Raw genomic sequence first — 16,740 nt, 5'->3', positions numbered from 1 at the left:
TGCTAAATCATAGTGGTCGCCTTACCCTTAACACCCTAACACAATTCCCTGTGACATTCTGCATGGAGTGGGGGGACATTCCTAGGTATAAATCTCCTTCATCCTTCTATATGAAAGGTAACCCAGGAGTAGATACCCTCTGTCTCCATATAGGCACTTTTCACGGGTTCATCCTCATAGGACACCCTTCTCAGGTTTCTAACCTTTATCTCCATTTAGGACATTTTCCCCAGGTAGTAAATACCCTCCGCCCAACATAGGTTATTCTTATCATGTATTAAATAACTTTTATCTTTTATCCATTGCCCCAATAGGACATTTACCCCAAAAATCTAATCCCCTATAGGTAATAATGCTTAGGGGTATTTTAAGCAGTGATGACCATGAGAGAAGGGCTATCCTCCTTAAACTGCCACTTCTGGCTTCCCTCTTCCAGGACTACTATCATGAAAGCCTAGCTGCTATAAGCCCGGTATTGTGCCCCTTCCTCGTGCACATCAGGGTGCCCTATAAAGCAGCATGGAATTCAGACTGAAATTGATAGATCCTTGCATAATGGTGGCACTGAATAGCAGCATCAGGTAGCAGAAAACTCTTTTCTGATTACATACCAGAGCAATGGTTCGGATAAGGCAGATGGGCCCCAAAGGACACAGGATGCTGCACGGTCCTATGTCTACCCCTTGCAACCCTTTATAGAATCTAAACTATAAGTTAACGGAAGCTAAATTCTGATTGGTTACAGTAGATTGATAAAAGTTGCATAATAAAGATATTTATTATGTTCAAATAAACCAAATACATTTCTTTAAAAAGACAACAATGTTCACAAATCCATGAAAACCAAATTTAAAAATCACCTTTCAAGTTTGGCACAGCAAGATTAATAATAAAAACATACTTTATACATGTTCTGTGCCTCAGTGCACAAAGTTATTAACAAAAGTCTATATTGTTTTGGGATATGAACTGAGACCCAAGACTATTGGCAATAACACAAGTGATGTGTTATCACTATAAATGCAATAGATGCAATAACTTGTTGTTAAGTCCAGCCAGAAATAATTTTACAAGTTTATATGACTCGAGTCTTCTCTAATAAAAGCAGAGGACAGCAAACTGAAAAGTCTAAAGTGTAGGGTAAAAATCACATTGTGTAGAAGGAAGCGTTTCTATCTTTGCCAAAGCCCTGTAACGTACTGAAGGAACACAGATGGTTGTTAGTGATAAAGGTCCAGCATATTGTTCTCTGTACTTAGCACTATGAATTCAAACATCTACACTTCATTTCCACCACTCTAATAGGTCTTCAAAGGCACAGAAAACACTGCACGATGGTGCATGTGACTTAGCATTTCCTTTCCCAGGTTAAGCCGCACATACACTGCTGTAGAGTAAATATTAGGGTGAGGAAATTCTTGAGAATGGCAATCTACAAACCTAACATTATACACAAGACAAAATATAGAATAACATTTATTCCTTTTATAGAAATGTATTTCTTAATTAAAGAATATATATATATATATATATATATATATATATATATATATGTCTTTTCAGAGACATTTTAAATTCTACTGCTTGCAATCCAATGAAACCTTCCAGTTACCCTATTAATAAATAATAGGAAATTTTAGTTTGAACTGGGTCAGTTAAAAACAATATGGTACATGGAAGGATAAGTGCAGAGAAAAATATGCTGTATGGAGACCACACAGTATAACAGAATGAAGTGCTGGCATCAGATGGCATTCATTAATTGTTTGCACAGCAGCCAAAGTTTTCCTAATGCGGCCTAACGTTTATTTAGCAAACATGACGTTGTCCTTTAAAAATCATTTTTTTAATCATTGCATGACTTCTGTCTTCCCCATTCAGCAACTACACTTGCTGCCAATGTCTTACGCAGCATACCAGAACATATCTAAAGATTATACGTACATGTTTTTTTGTGTTTTCATGTATGGTAAGAGGTGCTGAAAATATAGTTCATGTAATGGCATCGTTCATAGCAATGTACGTTTTCCACAGGGAAAAAAATGCAGATGCAGCATTTTAAGCAAGTTTTCAATGATGCTGTAATGTCAGGCATCCTGTAATCACATTTATTCTTTGTTTCCCATCATGCTGCCTAAAATAAGCCCTTAATAAAAGGGATATGTTGTTGGGATACAGACTTGGCCTCCACAGTTTTGACTTACTTCACATGTTAAATAAGACAAGAAATTAGATAGTCTTATAAAATCATATTTTTTTGCATAATTCCATACATTTTATTTTTTGAATACAAGCCTGAGCCATTTTTCAGCTGAGGTAGGCTAAAAGATGGTCAGACTGAATAATGTCAGATTTAATATTAGTTTTTGCATGTTTATTGCTTTATTGCATATGTGGCATGGTTGGCTTCACACTACTTCGGATTAAAATAATCTTATTAACTTGCTTGGAGCTGTTTCTTAATCGCTAGTAGACGTATCATTCTGAGCTGAATGAGGGCTTTCAGTTGGCATAATGACATGGTAAATCCCACACGCACATTTATATCAATGAAAAAAAAATAATGAATAAAAGTATTTAGTAACATCAACCAGTCAACATCAGTCTGTGTCACTGTCGGCACGAAAGTGACCAAAAGTTACATTTTCCTTAAAAAGGCCGAAGCCACCTACGTACCTACCTTTAAAGTAGAGGAGATAGCTCAGTTTTACAAAACTCTACTATGGCTTTGTTCAGATATTGATAAAGCGCATGGATCTGCACTGTATACTAGTGCATGAGCAGGAAAGGCTTGTGGTGCCTATATACAGGGACCTCAGCCTTTATTAGGGATGCTTGATAGGACAGGGGTGGAAGAAGTTAACCTATCTGCTCCTTCTTGCAGTTTTACCATTGGAGGTTTTCAGATCCTGGCACATTTTATCTTACAGTAAGACAATTCTACCATGGAAGAAATAACAGGAATACCAGTGATTATAGCAAAGTCTAACCCAGTCTGATCATGTCACCATGATGCCATGAAGCAACCAACATGGCTTTCTATCAGTGCTATGGATCCCCGCAGTTTCACTGCCTATGATCTTATAGCATCCATACCAATTGTTATGGTTGTATGACAAACAGAAAAAGAGTTAATGTCCACAGGAATTCGTCTCAAATGAAGCTTCAACACAAACACAGCATCAGCACCAGACCAGGATATAATGGGCCTAATTTATTAAAGCTTTCTAAGACTGGATACGATACACTTTCATCAGTGAAGCTGAGTAAGCCAGGAATGGATTTCTGAAAAGCAATTTGCTATTTGTTAGCAAATGTTTTCAATCCTGGAGCAGATCCAATCCTGGTTTGATGGATTGCCCAGCTTCACTGATGAAAGTGTATCCTCTCTCGCCTTGGAGATCTTTATAAATCAGGGCAATTGAGTCCAATAGACACAGCACAATGCCATAAGGTCAAGCATAGCCTCTGAACTGCCATGTGCACCGCTCAGTGAAAGTCAATGGGAATTTGATGATTTGCAAATTGTCAAGCACAAGAAAAACTTTGCATTGGGACACCTATCCTATAGCATACTGAGAATGGTTCTCTGTAATGATGGAAGAAAGAAGAAAGAAAAGTACTTGGAGATATCAGTACACAAAAACAAAAAACAAAACCAAAGCAAACAATATTAAAAATGTTATAACTTTAGGTAATTTTAGGTAGGTTATGGGAACAAAAGTAGTCAGCACAGGAGCAAGCAGATACTGAATGGCAAGGATGAAATTAATCAGCAATGGCATCTCAAGCATGTGTGACAAGTTTATTAAAGAAAAGTGCCAACAAGAACTGCAGAGTGGGAACCAGCGGATTGCCTAGCAACATCTCCTCAGCTGGATATGGTAGAACCGTACAGATTGGAGGCATTGTTTTGGTACGAGGATCGAGAGAATCACATAATATCCTATGATGAATATGATCAGATAGCAGCGATTCATGCCTTCTCACATAGGTATGTATTATGGCATTCTCTGATTTTAACAATAAAAAGAAGTGAACAATTAAACAGGAAGAGCTTGGTTTCCTCTTGTTCTCTATTTTATTATAAAAGGAAGCCCTGGCCACTCTCGTACTAGAGGCCTCCCCAGACAGTCACTGATTTGCAGCCTAGGACTAGTCCCAGTGTTAGCAAATATGATCCCATTCAGGCTGATAAACAGATGGGAGAGAATAAAACACATGTTAGGCTTAGACAGAAAGTGACAGGGCTCATTCACAACAGCATACAATAGGGTTAGCCATGCGGTGTACACCCAAAGGAAAATATCTTACAGAGAGATGTAGAAGAGTTACTTTAGGTCATCTGGGAGAAAGGAAAGTCCAGGTCAACCAATCTGATTATTAATGATATAACTGAGTGTTTTCATTTAAATGTTTTGTTTGAACAAAATCGGATCAGAATTGGGATTAAAGAAGTTAGCCAGCCATGCACTATGGAGGACTGTTTCCAAAAGTTCTTACACAATTATACCAAGCCATGTGTATACCCTCTTATCCATTTTTTATTTCAAAATATAAATATATATTTCATATATCAAAGTCTTTAAATTTGAAAGTACATATGGAACTACAAATGCCAGCTTGCCCTTGAAACTTCTATGTAGAAGTAATAACATATTAGGTGTGGAAAGTCCTATTTATTGTTTATGATCCATGATACACAATAACTTTTATTGCTTTTCTTTTTAAAGCAGATATACATTCAAATAACCCCTCTGCAGGTTCCTTGCTTCCTTTCACATTCAGACATTCTAATGCTTTGATCTGATTTTCAACACAGCAAATAGAGATGAGCAAAATGAGTAAAAGGAAGTTGTGTCGCATATGCTTCAGGAAGCAGACATTCCCATAGAATATGTGAGCAGCTCTGAGACCTCAGAGTCTTTCTATACCCAAAACCTTTTACATTACTTTGGATAAAACAGGGATTGGCTAAACTCTGACTTTTTTTTTTTTTTTTTTGCTGTCCATGATTCGTTAAGGGTTGCTTTAATGTTGTATACCAAAGATACATTAGGATGTGCTAATAATACTCAATAAAGAAAGGGGGAATTGTCATGTATACAGTTGAGACTAGACAGGCATCTCAAATTGAATCTACCCCCAGGGTCACTTTCTGTACCACTCATCATAGTTACCAGGAAAAGTGCAGATGGTTACTACTCTACCTTGCAGAGCCATGGACAGTATTAAAGACTAATTCTAACTTCTCATCACTCAGTTCTATGGGCTAGAGATAAAGCAGTGGCCCCAAAACTTGGAGGGCTAGTTAAATATATCAGAAGGTCTAAAAGAAAATGATCACTGAAGTCAGTGGCCATTTTTTGTAGACCTGGAGGCAGCTAGGTAATAAGGAGCCAATAATGTGCACCAACCATTCTCATATTTATTAGAGGCTTTCTATTTGGCTATCAGGAAATCAATGTTAAAATACCAGCCTTTAATATGCCAGTATTTTTACATTACCAGCCTGCCATCTCAAATTGGGGCAGCATCGACAACAGGCCTCGAAGGCAGGATTTGACCTGTGGACCATAGTTTAGGAATAAAAGATCAGTGTATGGGCCGGCTAAGTTTAAGGGGTTACGGGTTTGTATCTATTGTATCAGTTTGGGACTCTACTGAGATCATTCAGAAGTCATTGCCAGATGCTTGGACCAAATGCAAATGACCTTCTTCTGACTTGCTTTGAATGGGTTTTGCGTTCCTGGGGCAAACATAAAATCACTGACACTAAGTCCTTAGTCATAATGAAAAGCATTCTTATCAGCTCATCTTCCCATTTACCCAGGGTATAATAATGACGACACTCCTCTGTAAGTGTACAACAGGATTTAAGCATAGTAAACATGTTAGAGAAACAATAAATGTCTACACAAAAATGTCTCGCACATGATGAATCCATTAACAAGGCTATTTAGAAAATAGAATCTCTTGCGGTACCGGTATAGTTTGAGAAAAATTCTACTAGACAGCACTTAGAGCTTATTACAGTCTACAAAACTGCATTTTAAATCTAATTTGTGTAATAAAATAAATGATGTTTGGTGTTCTGTGATGTCTACTGTACAATTTAATGAAGTTAGCCTACAGAGTCTAGTGGTATCATTAAAACATAAACTGTGGCTGCCAGTGTATCAGACAAAATGAATGCACATGAAGAGAGTGGGTGGGTATTTATGAAGCCCTGAAATTTACTGCCAAGCTAAAAATGTTTGGACTTCTTGTAACGTTATACAATAATACAGCTTGGATTAAAGCAGATCTCCAGGGGAAAATTACAAAATAAAACAAATTGCCTATTAAAAGATAGAATAATGAAACCAGCTGCAATGTTAACTTGTTTTCAGAAATATTCCTTGCTGTACTTTATTTCTGTCACTAGATGTCCTCAGTCTCATATTCTGCATCATCCAACCCACTTCCACCAAGCCCAGGTCTTCCTTGACCTGCCCCTGATTATGAATGGTTTTAATTTATTATATTCAGTTTTGTACAACAGTATAATCATTGTACAATCTAACTGATTAGTGCAATATTACATATGTATATTCTTTGTACAGTTCCACTAGTTAGAGCAAGACCTTACTTAAACAGTCTGTTCACAAACTTTTTTTTTCTATAATATATACTGTAATATCAAGTGATCTGCATATGTACTTAGTTGGGAGATGTTCTCACAGTTCCTTTTACTTTGATACCTACACAAGAAATGTTAGATACGTTTCTGATAGGAAGTAAGGGGAAATCTCCCAAAAGGATACAGTGGCAGCATTAAAATCTTTACCAACCCCTTTCTGATTTATCAGTTTATTCAGATGGACTCTTGGACTACAAAGTTCTTCAGAAATCAAGGAAAATTGTTGAATCGCCATATTTCATCCAAAAATGACTCTCTCTGAGTGTGGTAATACCTGAATGGACAATGTTTATTAATGGATACAACATAAGCAGCAGAGGGTTTGAATTCTGCTTCGGTGAAAAGTGTGGGAAGCAGATTACTAAGTGTTTCTACATAGAAGTCAATGAGAAGACGGTCCCTTATACATTGCAAATCAGAACGGAATGAAAGGCAATTCATCCTTATGCTAGATTTAGCTTTTACTAAAGAGCTTTTGTTCACACTGACATAATGGACCTGTGAAAGTCAAGCGTTCCTGGTAAAATAAAATGCAAAGCTTACAAGTATGTCTGCACTTTATATATACCTTCCCTCCCCACAGTATAGCCCTGTGTTTATCTACAATTTATAAAAAGTCCACAGAAAGTATATGTGTCACTGAGCTTTCTTTAGAATAAGGCAGAATTTGAATTGGTATGTATTTACTGCATAAATAAATAATAAATGGTGACGTGCTACAAATAACCAAGCATAATAAACATGTTCTATACATATGTTTCAAATAGTAACATAATACTAATGATTGCCGGCTTCATGCACAGAGCTACAAAATGACCTAAACATTCCAGCTAGCCACATGAAGTGCATCAGAGTGAGTGTATGTCTCATGTACTCTATAATGTTTCAGAGCGGCTACATACTTGACTATCAAACATTTTCATGTTTTAGGAACCCTATACATTATTCTATGGTAAGGCTAATGGCTGGAAAATGTAATAAACTTATTAGATTCTACTGGCAGTTAACAATATTTTCCAGCATAAACAGTTGAAACTTCATCATGCCTGAACATTTTGCACACTTATATACAGGGTTCAGACATTGGGTTTACAGGGTTCAGACATTGGGTTTGTTTTTTTAAAGCTCTCGAAAAGTGAACGTGGGTGATCCAGCAAACCTGGAATGGATTCAGTCGAGGATTGAAAACATTTGGCAACTAATAACAAATGAGTTTGAAGAAATGTATTTAAAATTTGCTGGATCACCCAGGTTAATTTACGATAGTCTATCCTCTCCAGTCTTGGAAAACTTAAAAAAATAAGGCCAGTGGGCTGGGGTAATGACATTTTCACAAATGTAATACCATAATATAGAGTCCAGTAATGGGCAAGTAAGCAGGAGGGACCTGTGCAATCTGGCCCAGCCTAGAAAAGGCTATGGGCCTAGCAGGCCACAAGCCCTGTATAGGGTCAACAGCCTGTGGGAGGTTGGACCTCCTATCAGAAGCTAAATACTAAAGCCCCAAATGCATACTACCTAGGGGGCAGTCTGGAATCGGCATACTAGTAACGTCCTTGATTTGAGGGACCATCAGGGCACAGAAGTTAGTTCAACAACCTTGGAAAGACAGACCAGTTACTGATTGAAGGCAAGATACCTACCCCTCCAAATTGTGAGACCAACATTGGTTTTGGGCATCCTGCACTGTAACTCCAATTTGCTGTACTTTTCAGAAGTTCTTTAAAACCTTAAACTACAACTGACTGAGCCTGACTTGATTTGCAGCACTGAGGAGAACCCACATCAGCAGGGACAACGACAGACATGCATTGGACAACTCAGTTACAGTATTCTCCCCAATTTTTTTTTGAGCTGGCTGGGACAAAGCTGTAGGCAGATGGTGGCCCCTGCATTGTGACCCAGCTTTTTAGTAACCGCACAAAAACAGCCTGGTGATTACTGAAAAGTCCCAGGTGGTGCACCCAGCTAAAAGGGGCTGGGGAGAACACTGCAGTTAGATGCTATTTATTGTTGATTCTGCAAGACTATCAGGATGCAGATACCTTTACCTGTTTTCTGTCAATGCTGCATTCTACCTCTCTACGTGGATTACAGGATCACCAGGCCATAACAAAAAAAAAATTATTATCAGATTCAAAATGCCAACAATGAAACTGTTTACATTCATCATTTCCTTGCTTTATACTAGGCATACAATGCAAGACGTTTTAGTAAAAGGTCCATTTTGAAATCTTTAATTGGAGACAGATCATTGCAACAGCATCATGAAGCATTTTTTTCTATGTACAGAATATATAATAAGTAGAGTATATAGAGTAAGAGCTGTCAATTGATGTATGTAAGAAGGAATGGCATCTGTATGACAATGGCCTGGAGGACAAAAAAAAAAAAAAAAAAATATATATATATATATATATATATATAAATAAATATATATATATATTTGGCAAAATAGTTGTCTTATAATTGTTTTCTTTGCCTACTCCTAGAATGTATAATTCAACATCAGATATTCTTCTACAGCTTTATTGATATTATTATTCATTTATAAAAGAGCATAATTAATTTTAAAAGGAATAAATCAGACTTCTAAGTTTTTGGCAGCAAAAATCTAATATGAAGAATTTTTGCAGTGGTAATAAAGCATAATCCTGTTTTTAAAATATTACAATATGAAATTGGAAACCCCAAACAGAACATGTAATTTTTCTATGAAATGTAAGGAAAGGAGCAGAGCGTGTCTAAACTTTAGCCTCTAAGTGAAAAACTTAAAATGCTTCAATAGGAAAACATTTGTTTTTCATTTGAGGTAAGCTAACCAGTAAAAGCCATAACTTGCTTGTAGGACTGTAAGCAAAAAAAAAAAAAAAAACAGAAAAAAGTTTCACAGGCTACTGCAACCATGAAGGGTTCAGAACATTGGCTTGAAACCTGAGCATGCTTAGTAAGAAAAGTTCACTCTGGAACTTGTGCAGTGAAACCCTGCATGGTGAACACACGTCAGCTAGAGAAGAGAGTGCTTCAAAATGTTTTCTCTAAGTACAGAGAACCTAATCTGATGTTTTGTTTAAGGCCGCACAACTTTCCAGAGGTTTAGTCAGCACAAAGAAAGGTTACTGGCATTACAGTGGATTGTAACAGAATAACATACTGCATAGCAGAAACCAGAATATTGCTTATTTTACAAAGCTGTGCATCTGGCAGGAACCCAAAGGAACCAATGGATGATGGATTGCTGATGGTATACCTGGTATGGGTTACTATACTTCTTGTCCATATGAAAATGCAGGTATTGCCCAAACTTTCAAGCTTTAGTAGTAGAGGGCATAATTAAAAAAAACATTTCTGTTGTTTTTATATATTTATTTATTTTATTTTATTTATTTGATGTCTCCATTCCACAGATGTACCTGTGGCCCATACATTGGAGGGGAAGACACATTTTCATTTTAGATCCACTAATGTGTGTGGATGTGATCTTTGGCATTAATGGCATCTTCAGTCCCATCCTAACTAGGTTTTCCTTTAATGGCTTTGGAGTCAGACCATACATACATACATACATTGATTATTAAAAAAAAAGGTTGACAATGTGCCATCAATGATGGTCCTTTACAGGTGTATGCATATCTTTACTGCTCAGGTCTCCTTAAACTGTTACTATAGCTGTGTTGCTGACTTCTGTGTGTCCTCTAGAACAAAAAAATCTCTTCTCCACTAGACATTTGTGGTTTGGTGGTAATAGCCGATAAAGTAAATATTGCCTCCTGATATAGTTTGCATTACACTATTTTTAGAAACAAATGACAGATTTGTGGTTTGATGCTCAGCAATCATGATTAATAAAATATGTATTAGGTAGCATTATCAATAACCACCAGATCAATAGACTTATTATCATGTTCTATATAGCACTGACAACTTTCACAGCACTTTCTAAAGTATATCAAACCATTGATATCCTACACATGTACACGTGTGGATAATATAAACATGTATCACACAGTGCTAATATTTTATTTTTTAAATCATTTCCATTTCTGTCATTGTTGTATTATTATCCTGGGGGTGTTACAGCATGATACCAATCAACCTGTCAAGGACTGTGTACTGAGAAAATAAACACATCAAGAAGCAGATTTCCTTTCACCAAGCTGTCCAGAATAAATTAATAACACCTTGTACCTACATTGCATGTTATAAATTAGAGTACTACACATCATTTCAATAAGTAATTTGAGCTTTTAGTGAATCTAAAATATTCCAGGATAAAGATTCATGCTCTAGATAGGTTAGACACAGTCATTATAAGACGCCTTACACTTATAGGTGTCCACTACGTGCATATATTTATCAGTGCAAGTGCCACCCAAGGCTACCAATCAAGCCTATAGCCGAGGTTAGATAACAAGGAATTAGGTGTTAGGTAATGATACTGATACTTATTATATAAGTCTAATCACGTGTCCACATTGTTTTTTCAGAAAGGCAAAGCAATATCCAAATTGCAGTACCCATACAATGTTAAATATCTAAATTCATCATATGCCAGTCTACTTTTAGCACACGCAGGTTGCTATAAAGTACTGCAATCAGCACATTGTGACTTGATTAACCATAAAGCTGTACCATCTTTTCTACTGTATATCATTATGTTAGAAAGGTTAAAGAATCTTACCTCTGCCTTTTGGGTTTTGGGAAAACTGCTTTCTTTCTCAATGGCATACACATCCAACTGGTAGAGACGTGCTCCATGTTCCCGGTCCAGGACTGCTGCGGTCTGAATGTCACCTGTAAGGCGCCCTATAGTGAACAGACGTCCAACAGATTTTCCTTCACACTTCACTGATACAATAAAGTATTCCACCTCAGTCTTTGTTCCTCGAGTACTTGATGCCTCAATAGATAATACATTTGTTCCAACAGGCTCTCCTTCTTTTACAATAGTTATGTACTTTGGCTGAGAAAAAATTGGTCCATCAGTTCCCTGAAGAATGATGTTCAATTCAGTTGTGGTTCTTCTCCTTTCAGGTCCTAAATCAGTGGCAGCCACAATTAAATTGTATATGAGATGGGAAGGTACCATGGGGGAGGCTATTCTTAAATCCCCACTGTAGCGATCCACTATGAAAGTTTCAGTGTCCCCATTTATAATTTCATATTCTATTTCCCCATTTGGACCTTCGTCAGGGTCAAAAGCTGTAACTGTAGTGAGCACAGATCCTATAACCATGGAAGGATCAGCAGCAAAAGCATTCTGAGACACAAACATGGGGACATTGTCATTAAGATCACTCACCAGAATGGTAACATTTTTTAGGGCATATTTCCTGGTCTCCACAGGCACCGCTAGGTCACTGGCCCTGACAGTCAGTTCAAATATATTGGAAAACTCACGGTCAATTTCTGCATTTGTATAAATTGTGCCACGCATCTCATCAATGACAAAATGGTTACCTCGTGGCTTCTGCTGGATGATAGCATAGGTTAATTGTCCATTAATATCTGCATCGGGATCAGTGGCAGTTACAGCCACAATAGATGTACCAATAGGGATATTCTCTGTTACTGACTTGAAGATATCTCCTTCAGAGAAACTGGGTGGATTGTCATTAAAATCTCTCACTTGTATGACAACAGACATGGTGGATGAACGAGGAGGACGGCCATTGTCCTTAGCTGTGATATTTAATTTGAACAATGACTGTGTTTCAAAGTCGAGCTTTTTGGCCAGAAATATACTCCCAGTGTTGGGACTGATGCTGAAGGTCCCATGGTTATTAGTTCCTGTAATACTATAATGAATGTCAGCATTATCACCAGAGTCAGAGTCCGTGGCTGCAACTGAGGCCACTAACTCCCCAACTCTCATATTTTCCAAAACATCCACAAATAGAGCTGATCTGGGAAAAGAGGGTATGTTATCATTTTCATCAAGTACATCAATACTTAATGTGCATGTTGAACTTAACGGGATTGCCCCAGAGTCCACAGCTTGGATGATAAGAGAATAGGAAGCCGTGGCTTCATGGTCCAACTTCCCGACCAAAGTCACTTGGCCTGTGCCACTGTCAACTGAAAAGCGATTTTCTTCATTCCCTTTAATGATAGAATAGGTAATCAAACCATTATTTCCCTCATCTACATCCGAAGAAGAAACCCTTAACACTTGGGTCATGTTTGTTGCTAGCTCTGATATACTGGCTTGATATAGATCTTTGGAGAATTTTGGAACATTGTCATTGATGTCTCTTATAAAAATCTGCACAGTAGCCTGGTCTTTAAGAGGCTTGGGTAATCCTAAATCAGTAGAGACCACTTTGAGTGTAAAGGCTGCCGCTCCCCTTTGTCTCATAAGAGCCTCTCTGTCAAATTGATGGGTACTAGTGATATCACCCGTAATTGTATTTAATTCAAAGTCAGGTTGCATAATCTCAAAAGAATACATGATGTCACCATTAGAACCAGAGTCTCTATCCATGGCAAAGACTTTACCCACAAACGATCCTCCTTTTTGTTCCTCCTCAAAATAGAATACATAATTAGTGCTATTGAAGAGTGGCCTATTATCATTGACATCCTCAAGTAATATTGTGACATTTACAGTGGCACTTAGAGGCTCAACGGCTCTATCAGAGGCTGTTACAAGTAAAACATAGACGTCTTTAACCTCTCTGTCAAGTTCACTTTTCACATACAGCTGCCCATCTGGGAATATTCCAAAAGCCTCTCCTGCATTTCCATCTGTAATATGATAGGTGATTTCACCATTTGCTCCAGAATCTTTGTCAGAAGCATGTATTTTAAAAAACCTTGAGTTTACTGGTTCTGACTCTAAAAGGGTTACTTCATAGGAAAGCTGATCAAAGATTGGAGGGTTGTCATTGACATCATGCACAGAGACAGTTAATATAAAGCTGGATGTGAGTTGTGGAACCCCTGTGTCTGATGCTAGAATTTCTACTTGGTATGATCCAGCACTGACATCCAAGGCTCCAGTGATGCTCACTGCACCACTAACAGAATCCACATGGAACAAACCCAATGGGTTTTGTTTCAGGCTGTAAGTAACTCTGCCATTGACACCTTCATCTGGATCCACAGCTTTAGCCTGAAATATGATATGACCCCCTTTCCAATTTTCTACCACATTTACACTTTCTACTGCATGTAGAAAGTGAGGAGAGTTATCATTCAAGTCTTTAACTGTGATATTAACAAATGCTTCCCCGGTCACTGCCCCACCACTGGCCACAACTTTCAAATGATAATAACTCTGGTCTTCTCTGTCTATTACACCAGCCGTCATAATCAGTCCTGTGGTCTTGTCGATGGAAAACACTCCTTTTTGGTCACCTGTGGTTATCAGGTAAGTTATATTAGTATTCAGATCCATAGTGGTTGCTGTGACAGTCCCAACATTGTATCCTAATGCCACATTTTCAAACATAACAAAATTGTATGTGTCCTGGGTGAACAGTGGCGGATTGTCTTGGGTATCCAAAACAGTGATAGTAACTATGGCATGGTTGTGTGATTGTAGACCTCCACCATCAGTTCCCACAATTTTTAATTGGTATGCTGTTTTTTCCTCTCTATCCAGGGCAGTTTTTGTAGAAATGGCTCCTGTGTCCGGATTAATCTGGAATTTTGAGGTATCACCTGCTCTGATGGAATATTTAACTGTGCCATTTGGGCCCATATCAGGATCAGCAGCAGTCACAGAAACAACAAAACTGGCAGGTGGTTCATTCTCCTGAATGTTGGCAAAGTACTGGACAGGGTAAAACACAGGACTGTTGTCGTTAACATCTAAAAGGATAACAGTGATCTTGGCAGAGGAAGAAAGTGGAGGGGTTCCAAGGTCAGTAGCCAGTACCACTAAAGTGCAGTTTTCTTGCTGCTCCCTATCCAACTCTCCCCGAGTACTAAGTTGGCCAGATAAAGGGTCTAGTCTGAAAAATCCTTGACACTGGCTTGGGCTTTCAGAATCAAAATAAAATCGTATGGTGCCATTGCTTCCAAGGTCACCATCTGTAGCCTTTAATGTTATCAGTTCAGTGCCAGTGGGAGAGTTTTCTGGTAAAGACAGCCAATGCTGATCACTAGCTTGGAGACCAGTAAAAGCAGGTCTCTGGTCATTCACATCCAAAAGGCTAACAAGAAGAGTAGCAAAACTGGTTTTGGGTTGTGGTCCTTGATCCCTTGCACTGATATTGAGAAGCAACTGAGCTGCAGTTTCACGGTCTAGAATTGATGTACTTGTTACCAAACCACTGTGTTCACTAATAGAGAACCATCCCAATGTATTTCCAGATACAATAGAGTAACGGAGGTTGGCATTTAGGCCTGTATCCCCATCGGTAGCTGAAACTCCACAGATGTAGGATCCAGGTGGGAGGTCCTCACTTATATCCACCTTGCTCTGAGGCTCTTGGAAGACTGGAGGGTGGTCATTGATATCATTGACATAAATCACAAGGCTGGCTACTGAAGATCTTGGCCTAGGGTGGCCCTGATCTGATACACTGACAGTCAAATTATAGGAAGGAATACGCTCACGGTCAAGCGCACTAGCTACTTTGATAAGACTAAGGTTGGGCACCTTGGACGTTTGTACCTCAAAATGCCGCTGCTCATTGCCTCCTAGGATAGCAACTGTGACATTACCATTGGCGGCAGGAGAGTCTGAGTCAGTGACAGTAAGTAAAGCCACCACTGTGCCCACCTGGGCATTCTCATCCACTGATGCATAGCGAGATGTAGCAGGGAAATAACGGAATTTTACTACAGGGTCATTATCATTAACATCAATCAAGCGAACGACAGCCTCTGCGCGGCCAGTAAGCGGTGGGGTGCCCAGGTCTCTGGCCTCAATGCTGAGGGTATACTGCCGCCGACTTTCATAGTCCAATGGCTCCCTGATGGTAACAAGCCCACTTTCTGGATCAATCTGAAAAGGAGTTCCTTCTGCTAGTTGATACATAATAGCAGCATTATCCCCCTCATCCCTGTCAGAAGCCTCTACTTTAAGAACACTTGAGCCTACAGGGGCATCTTCTTCAATCTTAGCCTGGTACTGAGAACTGCTAAATACAGGTGGGTTGTCATTGATATCTTGCACAGTAACATTGACTCGTAAGTGACCTACTCTTTTAGGTGAACCTTTGTCTTCCACTTCTACAATCAAATAATAACATGGAGTGGTCTCTCTATCTAGGGGCCCCTGGGACATTAAATGCAGAAAAGCACCATCTCCACTGGGGTTAACTGTGATACCTAATTTAAAACGGCCATCCTGGTTCCCTGACACAATACGATAAGAACGATGGTCTACCCCATTGGTACCAGCATCTGAATCTGTAGCTGTGTCCAGGATGACCTGCCTTCCTCCTTGTGTGTCCTCTTTAAAAGACACCACAATGGATGGTTCAGGGAACACAGGGGAGTTATCATTGATGTCCAATACAGTTATACGAACTTCAGTGGGGTATGTGGGCTGACTGGACAGGACCACCAAGTTAATTACATCACTGGCAAGGCTTTCCCTATCTATGGTGGACGTGGTATAGATAGATCCAGAAGTGGAATTAATTCTAAAAAGTGCATGGGACTCACTCAGCCGGTAAGTGAACCCAGGTTTGGTGCTTATGGTACCTACGTATGTCCCAGGTGGCTGTTCCTCCAGGACTTGGAAGATTTGACGAGGTTGGTTGCTGCCTAAAGTCCCAGGAAGAGATAGAAGTAAAAATGTTACTAAGAGCTCCATCCCTGGCAGCTTACTCAGGTATGAGGTCCTCAGCAGGATCATGGTGCCCAGGGAAAGCTGCTTTCAGAAAAGATCTGCTAACACCATGCACACTTTATTCCCAGGGGTTAGAGAGACAAGAGAAAACTTATCTCCATCAGCAGAAGAGTTTGTCCAACACTTGGAGAGATGGGGATCACAATTGTACATCCAGGAGGAGAATAGAGCAGAGCATTCCGCAGTGCACAATCAGGAGCAGTCCCTATACATCCCAAGCTGACCGATCCCTATGCAGAGTCCTGTGTGA

General features: G+C 38.9%; 1 protein-coding gene across 1 annotated transcript in view; it reads right to left on the bottom strand.

Annotated features, from left to right (window-relative positions):
- FAT4 (FAT atypical cadherin 4) overlaps positions 1 to 16,734 on the bottom strand; it is a 156,733-nt gene extending 139,999 nt beyond the window's left edge. The window contains exon 1 of the mRNA XM_072405808.1: positions 11,364 to 16,734. Coding sequence (XP_072261909.1) covers positions 11,364 to 16,496 — 5,133 coding nt within the window. The 5' untranslated portion in view covers positions 16,497 to 16,734. The remainder of the gene's footprint in view (positions 1 to 11,363) is intronic.
- Positions 16,735 to 16,740: the final 6 nt, after the last annotated feature.

The sequence above is a fragment of the Pyxicephalus adspersus genome, chromosome 3 (assembly GCF_032062135.1).
Source record: "Pyxicephalus adspersus chromosome 3, UCB_Pads_2.0, whole genome shotgun sequence".
Lineage (NCBI taxonomy): Eukaryota > Metazoa > Chordata > Amphibia > Anura > Pyxicephalidae > Pyxicephalus > Pyxicephalus adspersus.
The sequence above is the reverse complement of the archived record's forward strand: the minus strand, read 5'-3'. Positions and strand labels throughout refer to the sequence as shown.